Source organism: Lotus japonicus, chromosome 4 (assembly GCF_012489685.1).
Source record: "Lotus japonicus ecotype B-129 chromosome 4, LjGifu_v1.2".
NCBI classification, from domain to species: Eukaryota; Viridiplantae; Streptophyta; class Magnoliopsida; order Fabales; family Fabaceae; genus Lotus; species Lotus japonicus.
This window is the reverse complement of record NC_080044.1, coordinates 43,528,389-43,552,678: the sequence shown is the minus strand read 5'-3', so window position 1 is coordinate 43,552,678 and position 24,290 is coordinate 43,528,389. Positions and strand designations below refer to the sequence as shown.

At 36.9% G+C, this 24,290-nt stretch overlaps 1 protein-coding gene and 1 long non-coding RNA gene across 5 annotated transcripts; one reads left to right on the top strand and one right to left on the bottom strand.

The window, feature by feature from the left end:
• Positions 1–1,921: 1,921 nt before the first annotated feature.
• On the bottom strand, positions 1,922–8,169 carry LOC130710286 (uncharacterized). 2 transcript variants are annotated; one of them, XR_009010349.1, is made up of 3 exons: positions 7,576–8,169; positions 7,011–7,449; positions 1,922–2,855 (listed from the first exon to the last, which is right to left on the bottom strand). It is a non-coding gene; the product is annotated as an uncharacterized LOC130710286 (long non-coding RNA). The 2 variants fall into 2 exon arrangements; XR_009010348.1 differs by having other exon boundaries at positions 7,016–7,449; positions 7,576–8,164.
• Positions 8,170–13,479: 5,310 nt separating this feature from the next.
• LOC130710285 (type I inositol polyphosphate 5-phosphatase 2-like) lies at positions 13,480–20,070 on the top strand. Of its 3 annotated transcripts, none has more exons than XM_057559488.1 (11): positions 13,494–13,656; positions 13,725–13,830; positions 13,906–14,010; positions 15,408–15,498; positions 15,581–15,685; positions 16,377–17,187; positions 17,863–18,047; positions 18,302–18,410; positions 18,617–18,765; positions 18,886–19,171; positions 19,685–20,070. In XM_057559488.1, the coding sequence occupies exons 1-10, from the start codon at positions 13,627–13,629 to the stop codon at positions 19,127–19,129; spliced, it is 1,935 nt and encodes a 644-aa protein (XP_057415471.1). In that variant the 5' UTR covers positions 13,494–13,626; the 3' UTR covers positions 19,130–19,171; positions 19,685–20,070. The 3 variants fall into 3 exon arrangements, with proteins under 3 accessions (XP_057415473.1, XP_057415471.1, XP_057415472.1); XM_057559489.1 differs by having other exon boundaries at positions 13,496–13,656; positions 13,927–14,010; XM_057559490.1 differs by lacking the exon at positions 19,685–20,070 and having other exon boundaries at positions 13,480–13,656; positions 18,877–19,016.
• Positions 20,071–24,290: the final 4,220 nt, after the last annotated feature.

Below are 24,290 nucleotides of genomic sequence, written 5' to 3'. Positions count from 1 at the left end.
TTTCCTAGGCTGTATAATTTATCCAAGTTGAAGCATAGGAATATTTCTGATTGTGGTGTCTGGGTTCAACATCAGTGGAACTGGAATTTACTGTGGCGCAGACAATTGCTAGGGCGGGAACAAGGGTGGTTAGCTGAAATGTTCCAACTAATTTCTAGCTGCAAATTACAAGAAAGTGTTCCGGATTTGTGGGTTTGGCAACCAAGTCCAGATGGGGTTTATTCAGTACATTCTGCTTATTTATTTCTACAGGAACCTTCACTTGGCCCAGCTGAACCTGTTTTTGAGCTTATCTGGCATTCTCATGCACCTTCAAACGTCAAGGCTTTCGCTTGGCGTTGCTTGCTGGACCGTGTTCCTTCCTGTGATAATTTGATTAGGCGAGGTGTGGCCCTAGATGAGGGTGCTGCGGTTTGTAGGCTTTGTGGTGGAGCCTTGGAAACAACTTTTCATCTCTTGTTTTCTTGTTCTGTTTCCTTGGACATTTGGCTTGCCTGCTACCGATGGTTAGGTTTTTGTACAGCTTTGCCAATTACACCTAAAGATCATCTACTTCAGTTTGATTTTGGAGGTTCTCAGAAGCACCGTGGTGGCTTGACCACGGTTTGGTTGGCATGTATTTGGTCCATTTGGGTGATGCGGAATGGAATTGTTTTCAGGGAAGAGGGATTTTGCATGACAACAATTTTGGAACTAATGAGATGGAGGGCATGGCAGTGGAACTCTGCTAATTTGAAGGGGTTTTCATATTCATTGTATGAATGGTGTGCAGAGCCTATAACTTGCATTCATTCTGTGTAGCTTCTGTTGGGTTTTTGTGGTATTAGTAGTTGGTATACTGCCTTCAATCTGCAACGTGTTGGGTAGCTGCAGTTTTTAGTTTATGTTTGGTTGGCAGCTTTCTTTTATCTTTGTTTTATTTTCTGTCTTGTTTCCTCTATTGTATTGGGTTTGAAGTACCCCTTGTACTTCCATTTCAATACAAAATTTGGCTTACCTAAAAAAAAACTAATAGATATTTGTAATTGAGAACCATAGATAGATTACTAAAAAAGAGATGAAAACATGTAGTAAAGACCCTGCACGGCTAATTTCATTGAAAGAGATTAATGTATAGACGACACTAATAACATTGGTTCTTTTATGATGCATCAAAAAATGATTACATTGATTGGTTCTTAAAGAAATGACTAAATTTAAATGATCCCAGCTTTTCAATGTCAAAAAAAGAAAAAAAAAATTCAACATTGGGAGATCTACCTCCTGTCATTTAATAACTACTCTAAACTGAATATTAATTTCAAATACTTAAAGTATTTCCAACATTTTTCATGAAAGTTCATTGTCTTGAAGTCATTATATGGTTCATCAAGGCACATAACTGCTTATCTGTTTAAGCATTCATTATTGTAGCAAACCTAAAAAAACAATGAAAAGAAGCATGGATATAAAGCATTGGGAAAAATACATCTTTGGATAGTTCTCCAAATATTTGACAATTAAATCAAAATTGAAAGATACATGCCCTCACTGGTTAATCTTTCATTTAAACAATGGTTAACATAGTTATACTCTTATCCACAACCCGGGGTTGCAGAGCAATTGACCAATCAACATGAACTGAATACGTGGAAAGACATACATGAGATCAACTATATAAGACAATTTGCAAGTCATATTAAACCACAAATTCTTTTAATTCTTCCATGTCATATTTTGACTATTAGAATTTGAATTAATCAGCAATAAGGCTAGGGAAATGAAGATATTTGAGTTTGAATTACAGAAGCAGTGTGCCTGTTATGAGTCCTTACAAAAGTTCATAGAGGCTCTAGAAAATCTAGCTCTATTTGATTCTGAACAACATATAACTGAGTAAGCAAAGATCCTGCATAAAAAAACTATAATCAGGGATACTAAAAATCAAAATAAATAAATGGCATTTCTCAAGATTTCATAAGCCATCAGATGTTATATTGTTGGAAGATACGATTGTTCCATGTATATAAAGGTGGACTTAAATTTTTCAATATAAACCATGTTATTTAAGAATTTACTAACATTGGTATGTGAATAAAATGGGATGAATTAAAGAGATGAAATCAAGGATTCATCAACATTCATGATATGCCACACAGTGCTTGATCTGCTCAGATGAAGATAGAGCAATGTTTTTATAAGAGAGGAGAGAATTTGAATTTAAAGTATAAAAGAAAAATAACTTGTTATAAATTGGGAAGCATTTATAAAGGTCAAACTTCATCAGGTAAACAAAAAATAAGTCATGCAGTGTGATGAAGTATTACAAAATGTAAAGAACTAAGAAGAACCCATTTTACAAAGCAAATGAATTGGCAAAACTATTACTCATCTAAAGCCCCAATCATGATAATTAAGAAACTAATCATGTATTGTATTGTAATGGGTATCCAAACCAGAACAAAACATGGAAAAAATTCTAGATAAATCTAGCCAGGACATCTCCCAATACATAATTTCAGCTCATCCAAAACCCCTTGAAGTTCTTCCACATGAAAAGAAAAAATATGTAGGAATATAACAAAGTAAAATCAATGGCAAAAAGAACACTCATGTTAAACTCATCCTTATGCATCGCTTGTCTTCCAGATTAGAGCTTTATTGGCTAAGGATTGGAAGGCCCTTTGTGTTCATGTTCATCGTGAAGCAAATCAAGTTGCAGATTGGCTTGCAAATGCAGCTCATACTCTAGATGTGGGATTACACTGTTTTGAGTCCCCCCCGCCAGGCTGTTCCCACCTCCCGTTGTTTGATCAAACCGAAGCTTCCTTCTCGTGCTCTATCTTAGTGTAGTTTCTCTTTCCTGGGCTAGAACCCTCCATGTAACCAAAAAAAAAAAAACAGGGTTTAGATATGTAGGCAACACCTACTTTTGTAAGGCCCAAGTTTTAAAGCTTTGGATAAGTGAATAAAATAAAAGAGTTTATTTGATTAAATAGATTTGTGAAGGAGAAAGGTTCAGGAAAAGTCCAAGAATTATCGAATAATCGATAAGAGTTATAGCACGACTAACATACGCTTAATCCTAGGTCAAAGGTATTAGTGAATAGTTAATTTACGCTTTAGGACACGATGGAAACTAATTCCAAAAATCCTCAGAGAAATGTTAGAACTTCTCTTTTCCGTCCTTAAACAATTATTTCGATGCGAAATCCTGGAAAGTACGAACGTCAAATTCCAATTCTCGGAAGTTTGCCGAAACGGAATCCCTGATAGTTCGAGAAAACCTAAGATCGACAGACGATGAAGACTTTTTCTATTCGGAGCTGCAAAAGAAGATTCCACCCGCGTTCTCCTATTTCTCTCGTCATTCCTAATCTTTCTTCAGAAGGAAGTTTTCTCATCCGACGATCACTGCAAAAAGTAGTTTTTCGGGTTAAACCGACTTACACCGACTTATGCCGATTTTGGATCTTTTGGTTTAATTCCAAGAATCCTGTTTTGAGTTCTGGAATTCTGTCGCCAGAACCTATCTTAGAATGCGCAGAGGAACGCGCAGGAAAAATCGGAATCGCAAAAAAATCATTTTTCCGTTTTTTTTCCAAAACCTATAAATAGCTTGAAAATTTGATTTTTTGCAAAAAAATACCCATTTCCCCTCCCCAAACCCGCGAGCATCAAGAGAGAGAGAGAGATCCGGATCTTCGTCGTTTCTTGCCCGTTTGCTTCACCGATCGTCGCTAATCGAAGACCTCGAGGTAGGTAAACTATACTCTCCTTCGAATCGTCGTTTCCGTCCACTTCTCCTACGCCTTTCTGAGTTCAAAATTTTGAGGTTTTTGAAAAACTGTTCAAATACGCTGATTTCAGTGTCTAAACTTCTTCCCTGCATGCTCCTGAGCGTGTTCTGCGGATTAGATTTTGTCAAATGTCGACGAAATGCCGCCGGGATCAATTTCTACCTTAAATACCCATTTTTCGGCAAAGTCGCAACCTTTGGGCTGAAATCTATCGACCTGGCTTAGTGCTAGTAGGATTTTTCGTCATAAACGTCGTTGTGGACGTCCTCATCCAATTTGTTTTTCGAAAATCCAATTTTGACATTTTGAGCTAAAAATAATGACCAAACTACCCCTATATCAGTTTTCGATCCGAAAATTTTTCCGAGCTTAGAACCGTCTTAGTTACGGCTTATGTTAACCTAGGAACCAAGTTTGATCGAAGAAAAATCGACCCTCCCAATTAAAGGAAGTGGCCGAGAGCTATATCAAGGGGGGGGGGAAGAATCCGATTTTTCGAAAACTTGTCTTAACGCGTTAGATTGTCGTACCACGGAGGTTGTAGTGTACCGTGTGACCCTAGGACTCTTTGATTGCTGAGTTTCTGACTCTTGGTGTTGATTTCTGTGATTTTTGCTTAAGGTTCTTTTGAGGAGATTCCTGGAGAACAAGGAGAAGAGCGTGAAGGACACTTGGAGGAGGAAGCTGGAAGACCCACCGGTGAGGGCTACTCTCTGAATTACTAGATAATGCTTTAGGGGTCGACAAATTCGACTTGATTTATGTGTTATGCACTAAATTGCTAAATGTCTGAATTGTTCTCTGAGGCTTCGGCCGACCTTGCTGAGTATTTGATGTCATGATATTGTGTGCTAAATGATTCACATGCTACGTGCTACATGGTTAACTTAGGATGTGTGGAATATGCTGTTTATGCTTTTGACTGAGCTGTTTTATTTATGCTATTCCACTTGTACCTGAGATTTTGAGGAGTGAGGATTACGGGCAGGTCATGCCAAATTTTTATGAGATTTTGAGAGAGTTTTAAAGGACGAACGGAGTTCGGACCTTGTTATGTTTTAATGGATCGAGACCTTCTCAGGGAATTATTTGAGATTATGGGATCTCTGAAAACTCTTAGGAAGTATTATAAGATTAAAATGAAAACTATTTTATCACGGAAAACTCATAAGACATTAATCAATTTCTAAATCCTTTGAACAATAATAATACCCTTAGATAAGAGCTTAGAGCCTGAATATTAGTTTGGGAAATATGAGAAGTGTCGTCGAGTCCACGTTTTGAGGAAATATACAAGTCTTCGAGTATGTTGAAAACTCTTTTGCTCGATGAGCAGTTTAATGTTTGGCTATCTAAAGTTTAGCCGGAGACTATAAGTTTCCAAGTACTTCGGTACCTTTTCGCTCGATGAGCAGTTTATTGATTGGCTATCTAAAGTTTAGCCGGGAACCATGAGTTCCAAAGTATCTTCTTCTTCTTTTGATTAATTCATTTTGTCGCAGAATCGACATTTGCCTTAGGGTATTTCTTTTAGAGACCTTAAGTTATTTAGAACACGTGGCGACGTGTCGGGTGAGGTCGGAGACGTTGTTTGGCTAATCACTTGCATTCATGCACTCATTTTGAGGTTAATACACGGTGTGATACCGGACCTCGGTGGATTCCAAAATGGTCATAAGACCCGGATTTCCATATTTAGGACACTACGGTGGTCCTCAGTAGCAGACGGAATGGCAGACCTACGGGTTCACTGCTGATCTGACTACTTTTGTGTGGTGTAAGAGACACGCGAGCAGGAAGGTACCCACCGTGGCTGGTGTTAGGGCCGCCTCGTTGATGTCCATCCTTCTTCCGGAATGCATTTTGTTACCCAGCATTGCATTTCATGCAACATACATGCTGACTTAGTTGCTGAGTGTGATTGGTACCTGTTTATCATATCTGAGGCATGCTATTTGTTTTATGATTTCTTATATTCATTATGATACTTGCAACCCTAGGAAGTCATCCCTAAAATTATAAGCCTGAGAGGCAAATATTTATTATCCTATATTATATCTGGTTTTATTATTTATATAATTCTTTGGAGTTGACCCTCGCGTCTGCTGTGTGTGTTTGGGCGGACTACGCCATTTGTCAGATGAGTATGGCGGATTGGTTTACGATGGTCAGCCCCTCGGGGGGGACCAGGTACGAGATGCTTGATCAGGACGACCCAGGTGCATGGGTGGTCGACTCCATAGGCCACCGTGCGACCTACACCGGTCGGGTTATGGAGGACCGTGTTGACCGATTCGGACGCTTGACGGAGGGGGTGATGAGGAGACACATAGTGAGCTTCAACTTGCCGCCTGGTGTGCATTGTGGACCCGGCTTGGGAGGACCACCACCACCACCATCTTCGGATGAGGAGGACCCCTCTGAGGAGGTGTCAGTGGGTGAGGTTTCGACGGAGTCTAGTCCGTCTACTGTTGCTGCTGTCGTGGCGGATCTCGTTCCGGGCCCCGAGCCCGAGAGGCCAGTGCAGGAGCGCATCAGGGTGGACAGAGAGGGCAGCGTTGTGTATGTCGACCTAGTCGTCCTGGATGTAGATTCGGACGACGACCGCGCTAGCATGTAGGATCGAGTGCTAGGGTGGGCTCCTCGAGTAGGGATTAGTGTAGGAGTTGTGTCGATGCTCTGACCGTCATGTTTTCAGTTTTGGGACAGGGTAGTTTCCTGCCGGTAGCTTTTTGTGTGGTTTTCTTATGAAGATCACAGAGAGCTGGTTGGACTAGGGAGGTCTTTTCTTTAGGCCACTGGGCCAATTTGTTCTCAGTTTTTGAGGTAGGGTGTTGCGGACAAAGGTTTTACCTTGGTTTGTACATATTGCCTTCGGGCGTTACCTTTTTCTGTCACCCGTCGCTTGAGGTTACTCGCGATGTGGCTGGTACTAGTGTGGGCATGTATATATTTATGTAGATGTATATTAGTTTTCTTTTACCTTTTGTCGAGAAGTTTATTTTCTTTCATTCTTTCATTTTATTATCAAAAAAAATAATTCACGTTTTTCCGCTTAAGTTATTTCTTTGGTTACTAAAGTGACGCCACCGAAATCGGGGTGTTACAACTTTATTCTTAATTAGTCTTCAATTCTTTAAATTTATTATATTACTTTTATGTTAATGGGTTGACGGTGCTAAAGTCTTGCTAAATTGAACTTGAATCATTCAATAGGATATAGATATGTACTTTACCGACTTCACTCCATTTATTTCTTGTAGTTTATTTAGGTGGAAGACTCTCTTCTAGACATAAAACCAACTCCAAGCTGAAGAGAATTGTCTTGATCAGCATTTGATCTTTGTGAAGCTATGCACAGTGGAAGGCATGCGTAGAAAGATCTGAGCCAGTCCAAACTATTTCATTGTGCCTCTTCCTCTCATTATTCAGGACACAACAATGGAAAAAGAATTAATAATCAATAGAAAAATTCAATAGTTTTTATGCTAAAAGATGAACCGAGAAAATATATATGTATTCTTACCCTCAACTGTTGCATAGCTTGAGGACAACCTCGCAAGAAGTAAATAGCTAGGGCTATGGAAACTGATGAAGTTTCATGGTCAACAAAGAGCAAGCTGAGAACCAAATCAAGGATACCATATACGGGTAGAGAGATCGTTGCTGCCTAGAAAAAAAAATGTCAATAAAAAATCCAAAGGAAAAGGGATGCACACAAATAAACTGAGAAGAAAAAAACAATTGAATACAGAGAACAAAAAGTGAAGCAGAAAGAGTAGAGGATAGCACATACGGGGAGAGAGATCGTTGCAGCACCAGTTTTTAAAGGTTGAATTGATTCTTTTGGGCAAAGAGGGAGGTACTGCGCCGTGTTGAAAATCTGGATTAGGGCGCCTTTGGTGATGCATGGTGAAGCTTTAGAGAACCATTGCAATAGAGAGATTGACATGAGCTGAGAGGAGACGCGCATCTGAATAGGAGAGTGAGAGGCGAAGAATATAGGTATTAGAACCAAACAACACAGCTACTTATATAGAACAATTTCAGGGGTGGAAACCTTTGGATTTGAAATAAGAATAAGAATATAGAACAACAGAAAAGGGGGGATGAACAATCATAATTGGCATAAATAGAGGAAAAAAAAAACCAAGTTTCGAAATCCATTAATGGGGCGTAGTATGAATCCATTAAGGGGGGGGGGGGGTGAACAATCAGCATGGTGCCCAACCAGAGGAAAAAAAAATCCAAGTTTCAAAATCCATTAAAGGGATAGAGAATGAATGCGGCTGCATCATCAAGGTGGAATGAAAAATTTGGTATATTTCAAGAGCAATATACATTAGGGTTCAAATATCAATAAATTATATAGAAAAAAGATGTAAATGGATTCAGGGAATATATTGGAAAGAGAACATAAAAGATGTAAATGGTATTAGAAATTTGGATAGTGAATCAATACTTCAAACCAATGGGGCTTATATAGAAAAAAATCATGACATAAACCTTTGGATTACCTATATAATTAGAGTTCCAAAAAAAAGAAACAAAGTAAATTTTAATAAGAATTTCGATTTTATCAAATCCATAAAGAGGAAAGAAAAAAAAATCTTGGAAAGAGCAAATGAAGAAAGGAAAGAGGTAGAAATTAAAAGAATTGAGGGAGAAAAATAAATAAAGGATTCGAGTTTCAAAAAAATCAAAGAAAAATTTAATAACAATTTGAAAAGAACCGTATCCATGAATCGAGTTCCAAAAAATTAAGTTATTAACAAAGGAAATTTGCTGGGAACAAAGGAAATTTTAATAAGAATTTCAATCAGCATATAAAAGGGGATTAATAAATATGATTGGAGAGAATAGGGAAGTGTGGGAAATAATGCTTTGGAAAAAGGAAATCATTAAAACTAATGAAGGAAAAAAATAAAATGAAGGAGAGAGGGAATAAAATAATATTATTTGAGAGAGGAGGGGGCCCATCTGAAGTGAAAGAGAATAAAATATTATTATTTTAGAGAAAGGGCCCCATCAGAATGAAGAAAGAGAGAATAAAAAGTAATAAAATAATACATGAGGGGACATGTGTAAGCTTGTGATTGGATGGTAGAGGGTTACGTGGCTCTCATTGCAGAAAAATTCTTGGAATGCTAGTGTTTTAATATAAAGGCTCGTTTGGCACGCCGTATAAGGCATGATAGTATAAGTTTATACAATATATTATGAGTTTATTCATTGTTTGGTGATGACATTGTATTGTATAAGCTTATCCATCAAAGTCCCCTTATACGTTAAAATGACGTATTATTTAATCCATCATGTGAGTGATGGATAAGGCATGATAAGGTTGTGACGTATAAGTCACCATCACCACCACCCTCCATTGCTGTCAACTTACACCACCATTGGCACCACCACCGCCACCGGTGTTGCTGCCACCACCCGATCACCACCGCTGTCGACACCACCGTCGTCGCCACCACCGCCCTACTGTCACCACTGGTGTTGCCGCCACCACTACCACCGCCGCCCTACCGCCACCACCAACACCACAACCACCACCCTACCGCCGCCCTACCGCCCCCACCACCACCACTACCACCGCCGCCCTACCGCCACCACCAACACCACAACCGCCACCCTATCGCCACCACCACCACCATTGCCTCCACCCTCCACCATCGCCGCCACCCTACTGCAGCCGCCATCGCCTTACCACCACCCTATCGTCGCCAACACCAAAACCACCATCGCTGCCACCACCGCCACCACCCGATCACCACACTGTCGCCGCCACCACCGCCCTACCGCCACCGTCACCACCACCACGACCACCGACACCAAAACCACCACCCTATCGCCACCACCACCACCATTGCCTCTACCCTCCACCGTAGCCGCCACCCTACCGCAGCCGCCACCACCTTACCACCACCACCACCACCCTATCATCACGACCACCACAACCATCATCGCTGCCACCACCACCACCAACCTATCTCCACTGTCACCACCACCGCTACCAACACCAACCTACCACCATTGCCACCACCACCACCAACCTACCACCACTTCCATCACCACCGCCATCACCGTTATAATCACCTTCATATTTTAATTTTATTATATATCATTATTCAATACTTCACTAAACATAAAATTGCATTAATTTAAACGATATGGTAAATTATACACAGTATGGTCAAACGCTGGATAGTATAAAAAAGTTATCAGGGCTTATACTATCAGGTATAATACTATCAAGTCTTATACTATCAAACTTTATACTATACGTCGCACCAAACGGGCCATAAGTATAGATGGCTCGCATCACATGGTTCCCTATTGGGATCCTCCACCCCAAGTGCAAATTCCCATTAGTGTAGTTAGTGACTTAGTGTTGTTGTTGCCATTGCCATTAACAATTCCACGCAGTTATGATAAGATTAAGGAACATAGTTGCTTTCTTTCATCACTCAGTTCCACTTTGAGCTAAAGTTTTTAACATTATTTTATAGGCATTTATGCGGTATCATTTATATAGGACAGTTTTGGTTCATTTATAGTACTCTCTCCGTTCCAGAAAGTTTGTTGTTTTGCACCATTTTTCAATATTCTAAAATGTTTGTTGTTTTAGAAAACCAATGCATTTTTTGCTAATTTTTTCCACCTCTACCCTCATGTAATACATTTTCTCTCACTTCTCACCTTCCATATTAACCAACCACAACTCTTCTCTATTAATTACATTCTTCTCTATCTAAGTATAATTTAATAGTTGCACATCATACTAGTAAAAGTAAATAAGGACAATCTAGTCAAATTATGCTATCAATAATTGTTTTCTTACTTTTTGTGCCACAATATTAAACTACATACTTTCTGGAACGGAGGGAGTAATAGTTTTCAAAATATATATAAAAATTAATTAATCAACGAAAGTCACACATAATAGTATTTTTTTTAACCTTCAACCGAACAGATAAGAAAATCAAATTTTTAACTTTCAATATATATATATATATGTAGATTTTTAACATTTAATTTTAGGAACATGGTATGTTATGGTAAGATGGTCTTTCATGTAATAAATCATAGTTCAGGGAAAAAAACACCAAATTGCTTAAACCAGTTGAGACCGGTTTGGACCAATTTCACCTGTTAGTGGTTTTCTACTAATATTATAGAAGAGGACCAAACCGGTCAATGTTCTGGTTTCAGGTCTAATTAGCCCTTCAGATCCGATGCTAACAACATTGTAAAAAACACATCCTTGTGTTTTCACATTATCTTAAGATGATTAAATATATCACTTGAACCAATCACATGTTGTAAGCAATCCAAGAAAGGCAACTCTCATGTTTTCACCGTCTTTAATGATTGTTGTTCGCTTTTATGTAATTTTGATTTAATTAGTTGAATTTTTTTTTGTTCGTAGGAGCGATAATAGTTTCATTGATTATTGGCTAAATTATTTTTTTTCGTTTTCCAATTTAGTTTGAATTAAGGAAGTCCTCAAGAATTTACAATTATCCAAAATGATATATTGGCTTCTGGCCGTGTCAATTCGCCTTGATTAATGAATTTCCATTAAAAAAATCACATGTTGGCGGTTGGTATTGACATGGGACACTAAACATCAGATAATATTTTATTAGGCTACAACAATACCAAAGCCCTCAAATTTCAACTGATTGTGAGAAATATCTTTATTTTATTTGTTAAGTTAATTAACATCATTTGAAAGTTCAAATCCACGAGCAACAGAAGTATCTTCTTGTCGACAATCTGTTATTCCTCAGCAACTTGCTAGTCCATTTGACATAAAATAGATGAAAGCTTTCACCGTTGAAATCTTAAAACTGTTACATTCACATATAGTGCGCTAGGCCTACTGCATCCGTGGCCTCACTCTTCTTTCAGTTTTGTGCGTCAAATTTTATATTTTATTTTTTAACACAAATTGAGCTTGTCAATTTCAAAACCTGTTTTTGCATGGAAAAAAATAAAAATAATAAAGAGAAGATCAGAATATGGTGGACTAGCTACCCAATGGGTTATCATAGTGTGTAGATCAATTGCTACGAGATTGTTAGTTTAAATAGATGGCTATGTTTGGCATGCCATTTCAGCTAGCTTATAGCTTATTTGACTAGCTTAAAGCTTATTTGACTAGCTTAAAAGCTCTTCAAAAGTGTTTGGTGAAGGAGCTTATTTTAGTAGCTTAAAGCTTTAAGCTATAAGCTATCTCAGGTAGCTTATAGCTTAAAGCTTAGCTTATTAAATTTATTCTCATTTTTATCCTTATTATTTTATTAAAATTCTACCATTACCCTTATATATTTATAAAAACACTAAACATATTTTCCCCTCGCACTTACGTATGCAGTTTCCGCCACCATTCCCGCCACACCGCTGCGCACCACAAGTATTATAAATATTATATTAATAAAAATTAATAAAAATTAATATTATATTTATAAGATGATAAATAACTGAAGCTAAAAAAAATATTTAAAGTGATAATAATTTTAATATTAATATTATATTGGTATTAATGTGAAAATAAAGTAATGTTATATATAAAAATAATTATACAAGTATGTCTTTTTATGTCATTTTACAATTTCAGCTTGTTTAACAGCTAGTTTTACCAAACACTTTTGTTTCAATCACGTAGCTTTTCAGCTTTCAGCTATCAGCTTTCAACTAGCTTATCAGCTTTTAGCTATCAGCTAGCTTATAAGCTTTCAGCTAGCTTTTCAGCTTTCAGCTAGCTTATCAGCTAAACATGTCAAACATAGCCGATGTCTTAGATTTGAATTTCATTAAAGTTGCGTTGAATTTGGTATAGAATTTATTGAAGTTTTGACTCGAACAGAATTGTCTCCGACAGATACTTGGGGTAACCAATGGGTTATACAGCTATTGGTCACACAATAATGAATCCTAATCAGTTTATACTCTATATACTTAGTTGCCTATTTGAGCTAAGCAGCTACTTATTATAGTCTCAATTTTGGTCATCTTTATTATAAGTTACATGAACCTTCCCCTTTGTGGGGTCAATTGCAAATCTTGGCTCTAATTATGCACTTGATATGTATGTATCTTTTCTATTTGGTTGCAAGTCGTCATCAGTTTTGGTATCTGCTGATGTATAGCTACTCTATTTTGTGGCAGTGGTAAATCTGCACCCTGTAGTAGTTATTAGTTTGTGAATTATTGTCCTAACAATAACAATAAAGAATACCCATTTGGAATTTGTTTATGCTTTGGCCTAGCTTTTTATTATTAGCTAGTTGCTTAAACATACATAATTTTTCGTAATTGGTCTTTCTTTCCTACTCTCAATGAATAAAATATATAGATTTGTGTTTTTGTGCTGACTCAATAATTTATATATCTTTCAGAATTGCTATCTCTCCCTGTCTTGTGTGTCCGAAAATGCTAAACAAGACACTGTTTTACTATGTTTCATTATAAGAAATTTGGTTAGTGCTGTGAGGAAGGACCAGTAGTAATATTTTTCTGTTTTATTTTATTTCATTTTGCAATTTGTGGTTATGGATGTCTTGCTGATGTAGTCACTACTCACACACTTTCTGTCCTTTTCTATGTGGTTATATAGGGATCACCTTTCTATTCAAATAACTACAACTTTGATTTGTTAATTGTTACAATCTTGAGAAGACATGTTATTTAAATATTAATTGTCAAATAGTGACTAAAAATTGTCAATGACTGCTTCCATATTTAAGTGCTTCATTCAGGTTTGAAAGTCTAGCACAGTACGTACACAGTGGTTATTGGTTTCCAGCTATAGTATTTAACTATTTGAATTGATGCAATGAAAGCAAGGAGAGGAAAACGCTCAGAGGTAAACTTTAACATGTTCTATATGGTGCATGTTTCTCAGAACCTTCTAATTTTTTTATATTATTGCAGGCTTTTTGGCCTTCCATGGTGATGAAGAAATGGTTGAATATAAAGCCAAAGGTGTATGATTTTAGTGAAGATGAAGTGGACACTGAAACTGAGAGTGAAGATGAAGGTATGCTTTTGTGAGTTTTACTAAAAAAAAATGTTCTGTTGAGATTGGTCATTTTCTTTCTTTTTCATTTCATAGGTTGTTTCAATTTTCATCCAGCTTGCTCTCCTAAAGCTTCAAGAATGGGAGTGCGTGAAGATAATCCATTAAGAACAGAATCAATATTCTCAAGTCAAACATCAGGTAATACTTTATTCCTCTGCAGTAATCTTCTACTTTATAAGAGATAAATGGTAAAAAGAAAAAAAAGACAGTTTTCACAAACTTTATTTAAATTTGTGTCATTGTGTGAATGAATATGTACTCTTTGTTTCTAAATACCTTCTGCTGCCATTGCTTGCTCTGGTTATATAATCAGTTAGAATAGAAGCCTGTAGTAGAATACATAACTTTGCTCCCACCTTTTGGTGGGCATGGAAAAACAATTTAATGAGTGTATATCTGGAAATCTTTATATTTAGAAATAATAATATAAAATTAGTAATGTGACTCTTATCTAATAGCTTAATATAAAATCATTTGTGTAGCCCTTATTTAGGCCACATGAATGATTTTATATTATTATTTCTAACACTTGTACTGTCGTTCGTTTCATCGCGTCAACGGAACACATCGCCTGGTTATACTGATAGGAAGACTTTCAGTACAAAGAGCCCCCACCATGGCTAAACTTCTAATATCATGTCAAGAAACCAATTATCCCAAAAGCTTAAGTTATTGGGTAAGGGTGACATGAATGATTTTATATTATTAATCAAATTCAATTTTGGGGAGAAAATTGGGTGAGTAGCACCCTTCTGGATATTAGAATTAATTCTAAAGAAAATAAGTCATGTTTTTTATTTGAAGCCAAACTTGTCCAAGTTACACAATACTTATAGATAGAATCTTTTCATAGTTTTGCATAACTTTGCTTGCACCTATTGGTGGACATGGGAAAACAATGTTCTTAATTGGAGCCAAACTTGCCCAGGTTACACTATACTTATTGATGTGTACGACATCAATATGGAGCTGAAATGTTTCATGGAGAGAGAAAGGAAGCCTGAAGAAATTTCAATTTGGAAAATGATTTGTGGACATCTACTTAGGGTAGATGGAGTGAGGTCCTCTAAATCCATTTGGTGTCACATTTTATGTCCTACTCATTAAATTATGACATGTCATTTAAAAACCACACATATAAGGTTATAATTGTCATACTCATGACTATATGACATAATTTCATTAGTGGGACAGGGAAATAAACATCAAATGAGGACAAATGATCTTTATCAACTGTGGACACTTTGTAGACAAGTGAGAAAGGAAGAGAAGAGAAAGAAATAATAGATGTAATATATGACGTAATGTGATAGAAGAGAGACGGAGCTAGAGAGAAAAATGAGGTGTATGTTGGGTGTCTAACTGTTTGGATGTCTAAGTATTATTAGTGTTTCAATTTTGTTAGTAGGCAAGAAGTTTATGAAAGTAAGAAAACTTTTAACCAACTAGCTTGATTAATTTGTGATCTTAAAATGATTGTCTTTTTTAGCACCTGATAACCTCAGTGTGTTCAAATCCTGATATGTGTTATTCAGATGCATCTTATAAGAAGTCCTACAAGATGAGACACAGAAGAGGAAACTCAGAAACTCTGCGTGCTCAGTACATAAATACTAAGGAAGTGAGGTCTGGTGGCAATCTTGTTATGTAACATGTTACTAATTTAATGATATTAATGAAATGCATTATACAAATGGTTATTTTGCAGAGTAACAGTTGGCACTTGGAATGTTGCTGGAAAGCATCCATGTAATGATCTTGAAATTGAGGACTGGCTCTGTACCAAAGAGCCAGCAGATATTTACATTATTGGGTAAGTGGTTTCTCTAGTTGCTTAATGCTTTAGTTTTTCTACTGTGTTTAGGGTAAATTGATGCATTTTATGTTTGCTTCTTCAACATATTTGGCATTTAGAATTCCTATTTATTTTCCAAACGATGACTGCTTTTAAGAATAAACAGAAGATCTCATGTTCTTAGATTCAAAGCAAACACCTTGTAGCTGTATCTAAGCTTCTACATGTATAACAAACTAACATGTTCTTTAAATCTGAACCATTAATTTCTCAATCAATGGTCACGATGACTTAAGTTACCCTATTCTCTCACTATAGAACAACCAAATCTATAAGAATGTATTTGACTCCCTCAAAGTGAGGTAGACACTTTACATGATAAAGTAATTCATCGCAATTATTGATAAAGAAATCAATTGTTGTTATTGTGATCATATGATTGTACATATATAACAAACTATGATGTTCTTTAGACCTGAACTGTAGATTTCTCAATCATTGTTGTGATAACTTACTTTACTCCTTAAATGACTCTCTCACTTTATGGGAACCAAATCCCTATATTCTTATGCTAAATAGGCCTTCTACATGAAATTTTGATTTAATAGGATGAGATGTTACAAAGCCTTAATTGTAGTTTTTCTGTAGTGGTTGTAAAATTGGTCTAACTTTATGTCATTTGGTTTCCTTTTGAATACTATATTGACAGTTTCCAAGAGGTAGTACCATTAAATGCTGGCAATGTACTGGGAGCTGAGGATAACACACCCATCTCAAAATGGGAGGCAATCATTCGAAAAACTCTAAACAAATCTTCTGAACCTAAAAGTAAACGCAAAAGCCACAGTGCCCCTACTTCTCCAACTGCTTCTGCTGATGTTCTACCAGACAACAATGGTGCTAATCCACTAGATAATATGATTAATGAAGAGTATTTAGTAGGTTTTGACAGTGATGAGCTAGAACAGGAGCAAGAGAAAAGCATAATCAGTTCTATAGGAAACAATTTGCAGTTGAAGAGAATACATGGCATTGATCTTCAGACCACACTTGACTGGCCTGAACGTCCATTAGATGCAAATGCAATTCCCCTCGCTGATTCGAGTCCAAAATTGCGTAGAGTACTAAGCAGTTCAGCTTTAATTGGCTTTAACTGGACAGATAATGCTGTGAAGTTTGCCAGTGGAATGAAACGTTCACACCAAAGTTCAGGAAACTTGACTTTGCTCTGGAAGGAGCAGCAGCAGCAAGTGGTGCCAGAAGTGTTTGATTCCCTTGCAGAAGTATCTGACATTGTGTTATCAGATGAGGAAGATGATACTTTTCTTGAATTACCTGATGAAGAAGATGCTAATGGAATAGGAACCGCGAAATCACATGAAATGTATGTCCGGATTGTCAGCAAGCAGATGGTGGGAATTTATGTTTCTGTTTGGGTGCAAAGGAGGTTGAGGAGGCACATTAATAATTTGAAGGTTTCTCCTGTTGGAGTTGGTATTATGGGCTACATGGGAAACAAGGTAATGGTGTAATGCCCTTTGATACTAAATATGGCATCATTATAGTATAGTTGTATTTTAATGTACTCCAAGACATTAAGGATTTCATGTCAAGTCATAACAAGGTATCATAAAACTTATATCTAGTATACTAGGAGCCTGTTTGGATGTGAGCCAAAGATTCTTATTGGAGCTTATCTAGTGTATTTTTTAGTAGATAAGTTTCAATAAGTGTTCTTTGGTTCATATCCAAACAGACTCTAGGTAATACATCACAAGCATCAATGAGCTTGCATAGATCACATTGCACCACATCATGTTGTGGAAGGGTACTTATTGCCCTCCTAGAACAACAAAGATGAGCATAGAGTGTTTTAGTGCCTGTTTGAAATCCTTCTACAAATGATTCTAAAGACAAAATCAATTCTGCGAAAAAGCTTATGTGAGTACCTTTTGAGGGACAGAATTGATTGGGAACTCATTCAAACATGTTATTATTTGTTCACTTATGTTGCAGCATGCAGCTTAAATGAGACAAGAAGTAGTGTCCTCCATGTTATATTGTCTGGCAATGTGATCTGTGACAAGCTTTGTGCATTTGATATCACATATACAGCAAAAGAAAACTAACCATATTTGTACATATTTACAATTAGAACTAGTTCATTCTAAGATAACAAACTATCACTGATGCAGGGTTCTGTTTCAGTTAGCATGTCTCTCTTTCAGTCAAGGATGTGTTTTGTTTGTTCCCATCTGAGTTCTGGTCAGAAGGAAGGGGCAGAACATAGACGAAACTCAGATGTTCATGAAATTCTTCGACGCACTCGTTTCTCATCTGTCTTTGATGCAGACCAGCCTCAGACAATCCCATCTCATGAGTAAGTGTGTGTTTGTTTATCCATTGGATTGGAAAAACTATATTAGAAAGCCAAATATCTCAGTTGAAGGTGCTTTCAACTTGAAAATAAATACACTCAGTGCTGTTAGAAAAATAAAAAAGCAAACTAAAGGAATGTGTTTAATATGGTTACTGTTAGCTAGTATAGGGTATACTGCTTCTTGTGGATTTTTGGGAATTCATGTGTTATGAATGAACATTTTGGCTCATTGATTAGTTGCTTTGTGGTAACAGTCAAATTTTCTGGTTTGGGGATTTGAATTATCGTATCAATTTGTTGGATGTGGAGGTTCGGAAGCTGGTAGCTCAAAAGAAATGGGATGAACTGATGAATTATGATCAGGTGAGGATTATGAAACATAGACACTAGACTGTTTGTCTCCAAAGTGATGTTATAGACCTTGTCAAATTTGTATCTTACAAAAATAAAAAATCTAGACCTAGAGTTGCCAAAGGGACTAGAAGTGTTGGCACCAAATTTGGATTCACTAATTTACTACAAATGATCTTTATCAGTGAGAAATTCTAATTGTTTTACCTTATTTGCAGCTAAGCAATGAATTGCATAGTGGACATGTGTTTGATGGATGGAAAGAGGGGTTTGTAAACTTCCCACCTACTTACAAGTATGAATTCAATTCTGATAAATATGTTGGTGAGAACCCAAAAGAAGGAGAAAAAAAGAGATCACCAGCTTGGTAAGTACAAATCTGGATTGTAAGCATGTGAATGTTTTGTTTGTACAATCATTAGATACTAGTTATCTATCTGTTAGGCAAAGTAAGATGCAGCAAGTGATCCTGTATAAGATTATGCAGGTGTGACCGAATATTGTGGCTAGGAAAAGGAATAAAGCAACTTCAATATGGGCGTTCAGAAAATAAGCTTTCAGATCATAGACCAGTTAGTGCAATCTTCAGTGTTGATGTTGAAGTATTTGACCACCGCAAGCTACAACGAGCTCTGAATTTCACCAATGCAGCAGTTCACCCAGGGGTTTTCCTTAAAGATGCAGCAGTGCATCCTGAGGTTTTCCTTACAGATGGGGACTTGTCATATTAGATAGACACCTCAAAGGTTGGAATCTACATACAACAATTACTGGTAAATATTTTTCCATCTTCTTTCTCTCTTCAACAAGATGGTCACTCACTAATTCAATTCCATTGATCCAATACACAACTTGTGGTTCCTCTAAAAGTGATTACGAGACTTCTAACTGCAAAACGAAACACTCTCCGAGACAAAGCATCAGAGATGTTTGCATTGGCTTTTAGAAAATGTAAAAGTCGTTTTTCCTGAAGCAACAATTTTGGTACATTGACAAAATGTGCATAGGAAGTATATGAACTTTTAAACAAACGTACTCTCAATCTCTAATGTTCTTTTAAGTTTTAAGCAACAAAATTCCAAGTGACCTCAAGATCATAATAATCATGAGCCCCTGAGCCATATGTATTTGCAGCTGAGGAATTTTACTGCATAAAGCAAGAATTGTTTTAGAAACACATTGCAGTTCAACTTTTTCACATGAACAGAATATCCACCATCTGATATAATATTATTAATCTAATTAATTGAAATAACATGTATATTGATGGGCTTTTTTTTCTGCAGGCTGTTTTTTCATTTTTTTGTCAAATCCTGAAGGCTGTTAAAATCATGACTTTTATAGATGATGAGAAGCAAATGGTAGCCTGTTTGTAAACTGAGCTTCTATATGTCATGTTCAAGGATCATACCTCTGAGATTGATCTGCACAACAAATCACTAAAAATAGTTATAACACGCAAATGTATATAACCATGCAATAGGAGTGTGGAAATTATTATTTTTTTCTTGTGTTATTATCTGGTTTCCTCAAGAAATAACTATTATACAATTCTGGTGTCTTGGTTGTAATGTAATCAGTTCTTGACTACAAGTTTTGTCACAGTACTCAACCATTATCTTAGTATCAACAGTTGTAATGCAATCAGCAATGGACTGTTAATTTTTAGTCACAGTAATCGTCCATTATATCAAGGTAATTGTTATTCTCACCCCCCTCTCATCTAATTCTACCCCCTTATATATTCGAAACCCAAAAACACCCTTATTTTTTGTATACTACGCACTTTGTAACTGCCTAGGCTACGTACTTTCGAACTGCATTACCGACGCACTTCGAAAGTGTGTTACCTACGCACTTTAAGGTGCGTTACTGACCAATCAAAACGGCAACTGATGCATAATCAGAAACTTCCACTTTCTCAAACTCCCAATTCTCAATTAAAGCACATGTTACACACTAATTTGACTGTTAATTCCTATGTTAATCCGTTAATTCCTATGACAATTTTGAATTCTATAAATAGGAAACTTTTTCACAATGATTCATCCATTCTTTCTACATTTCTTCCACTCTTTCTCTATTTCTCTCTTTCTTTCTCCATTAAGGATAATGCTAAATTAGGCTGATAGGTTGCTCATTAAGGTCTCTCTATAAAGCCTTTGAAATAGGTTAATCGTTAAACTAGTTGGGAAATCCAAATTGGAATTAACCAAGCAATTTATTCTTAAACTGGCTGGGGGTTGCAACTTGGAATGGAATTACCAACAAGTTTCCAACCAGTTTGAGAATTAACCTATTTCAAATGCATTATAGAGACCTTAATGAGCAACCATTGAGCTCATTTGAGCACTATCCTTAATGCTTCTATCATTAGAAATGGTCTCCAAAGAGCTTAACATAATGTTGTTGGGTTCACATTGCCATGGACGTGTTTCTTCTCATGAATAAAATTGAAGCCTTTTGCTAACCTTTTTGGAATTCCCTTTTGTATTTTTTTTCTGATTTTGTTTCAATTGTACTAGTCTTATTATGTTTGAAAAATGAGATTTGTACTAGTTATTTTATGATTAATAAATGAGATTTTTGTTGTTGTTGTTATCAGTTGTTTAAGTAACTGTTTCTGATTTTGTTTCAATTGTTTATGTTACGCACGCACTTCTAAGTGCGTTAATTACGCACTTCTAAGTACATTGTCTACGCAGTTTCAAGTGCATTATCTACACACTTGAAAGTGCGAATGAACTTAATAACAACCAGAAACAGAAGCTGAAATAACCAGACACAGAAACATAAACAATGCTTATCCAAATAGAAACAAACATAACCATAGCAAGTACATAACAATGCTTGAAGGTAAAATAATTGTGCATTACATAACCATAAGGTACCTAACCGCAACTATAACATAGAAAGCAAAGATTAAAGGTTCCAATTTTAAAATACCAACTAAGTTTTGTTACATAAACACAAATGGAAAACAATATCCTTATTCCTTCCTCTTTCTTCTCTTCTTGCCTTGATCTTGTTGTCCTTGTCCTACTCCTTCTCCTTCTTCCCATCCGCCTCTGCCACTACCACCAGGAGCTTGAGCAACAAACAAAGCCCACTCTATCGTTCGGTTCATGTCATGGTTAGCATCACAAATTTGCGATCCCGGTTAATATCCCGAGGATGCGAGGTTCACACTTACGAAGGTCAATGTCATCAGGAGGTCATCTCTCTACGAATGTTGTTGTTCTTTGTGCTTGTCTTTCATTTTGTCAAAAAAACCTGATGTCGAAGCAGATGTTGTGTCATTTGCATTTGTGTAGCACATGACATTATTCCTTTACTTTGAGTGCTTATGTGTGCCCTGGAAAATCAGGTGAAGATTTTTTTGTGGTTACTTGCGGTTTAAGTAGTTGTATCGAGGTTGCTTTTATTGTGGGCTGGTTTATTTGTTGAGACAATCTCTGATTGAAGATTTTTCTCTATTGTTTTTAATGGTTGATTGTTTTGTAACGCAATCATGATCCTGAAGATAGCGTTTTGATTTGTTGTTGTTGGACTACTTGCTTCAGCCTCTGGAAACCCTAGTGTGGCTGCTAGAGCATATATATATGAAGACCTAAAACGTGAAGACTACCGAAGCTTTGAGAGAGAAGATCGAGTGTTTTAGGATTGCTGTCTTAGTCCTTGTTTTCATTGTGAACAAACTTTGCTCATTGATTCTATAAGGCAAGGTTGTGTTCTGTGTTCCTTGAGTGTTAAACTCTGATTATTGTTGTTCTTACCAATCACTGAGGCAGTGATTGAGAGAAAGTGAGAGGGGCTCTCATACTTAGGGGGAAATACTAAGTAGAAATACACTGGGTAGATTAGGAAGAGAACTATGAGTTGTGGTGTTCATGAGTGTCTGTAGTTCCTATATCTTGAGATAGTGGATTCCTTTCTTTGGGTGAAAACCCTCCAGACGTAGGTGAAGTTTCTTCAAACTAGGTTAACAACTCTGGTGTTGTGTTTTATGCTTTTAAGTTTTGTTTCTGTTTATTGATAATCAATTGCCGAACCAGTGGTTCCAGCATCGCGTAGAACATCAGCTGTAAGAGAACTAGAATTTCAATTGGTATCAGAGCAAGCACCCTGTTCTGGTTGGGTGAGCTCCAGGGAAAATAGATTCAGTTCTCATAGACAATAAGGAGGGAGGATCAGTCAACAGGCCACCCATTCTGGATGGTACTAACTATGACTACTGGAAAGTACGCATGACAGTCTTTCTCAAGTCAATTGACAGCAAGACTTGGAAAGCAATTGTCAAATGTTGGAAACATCCCACCAAGGAACAAACGGAAGGGATTTCAATCGCGATAAGTGAAAAACCTGAGGAAGAATGGACAAAAGAAGAAGAAGAAGCTGCTCTGAAAAACTCTAAAGCTTTGAATGCCATCTTCAATGGTGTCAACAAGAATATGTTTAGACTTATCAATACGTGTACTGCTGCCAAGGTAGCTTGGGATATTCTGAAGACTACCCATGAAGGAACATCTAGAGTGAGAATGTCAAGACTTCAAATGCTTATAACTCAGTTTGAAAACATGAGGATGACTGAAGAGGAAACAATCTCAGAATTTCATATGCGTGTGCGTGACTTGGCTAATTCATCATTTGCCTAGGGAGAACCTATGTCAGATGAGAAACTTGTGAGGAAAATCTTGAGGTCCCTGCCCAAGAAGTTTGCTATGAAAGTCACTGCAATTTAGGAAGCTCAAGACACTAGTAGCATGAAGGTTGATGAACTCATTGGATCTCTGCAAACAAATGAGTTAACTTTTGGTGACAAGACTGAGAAGAAAAATAAAAGCATTGCGTTTGTGTCAAACACTGATGATGATGATATTGATTGTGAAGGTGAAAACCTCTCTGAAGCTCTAGCTCTTATTGGGAGAAAGTTTAATAGAGCATTGAGAAAGACTAACAGGAGAACAAAGTCTAATGTCCAGGACATGAAGTTAGACAACTCTAAATCCTCTAACTTTCAACGAAAGGCCAAAGAGGAAGATAAATATGGTCAGAGTAGAGAAGTGCAGTGTCATGAATGTGAAGGATATGGCCACATTAGAACTGAATGTGCTACCTACCTTAAAAAGCAGAAGAAAGGCATGGTGGTAACCTGGTCAGATGAAGACACAAATAAGGAAGATGAGGTCTCTGCTAACAAGATTACTGCATTCTCTTGAATGATTGATGGACCTGACACTAGTGATGAGGATATAACTGATGAAGAACTAGCTGAGACATATAGGTTATTGCATAACAAGTGGAAGAAAGCATGTAAACGTGTGAGAGAGAAGGAAAGTGAAATAGAACAACTAACCTCTAAAAGGAAAATTTGTATGAGATCAGTACTAAGCTGAAAGAAGAGCTTGATGAATGGAAATCAAAGTTGGAAGGCATTGATACTCTTGAAAAGGTAAAGTTGATGGGTGTTAATGCAGGGTTACAGGAGGAGGTAATATCTCTGAAGAACAAGCTTGAAACCACACATAAGTCCCTTAGGATGCTAAATAATGGTTCTGATATGTTAGATGAGATTCTTAAGGAAACAAGCAAACAAGGGAGAAGTTTGAAGGGTATTGGTTTTGACTACATGACTGCAAACAAGGAAGGTCAGAAGATTTAAAAGGAATTTGTAGCTGCTGTAAAACAATCTGAATTCAAGTAACCAAGCAACAGCCTGCTGTTAGGACAGATGTCCCAGCATATGCCTCGACATGTGACTCCTTAGTACAAAAGTGTCAGAAGTTCCCCATGGAGATGTCACTATTGTGGGAGAAATTGTCACATAAGGTCTTACTGTTTCAAGCTATATGGTTATCCTCAAATACCAAATCAACCAAGAAGTTCAGAGAG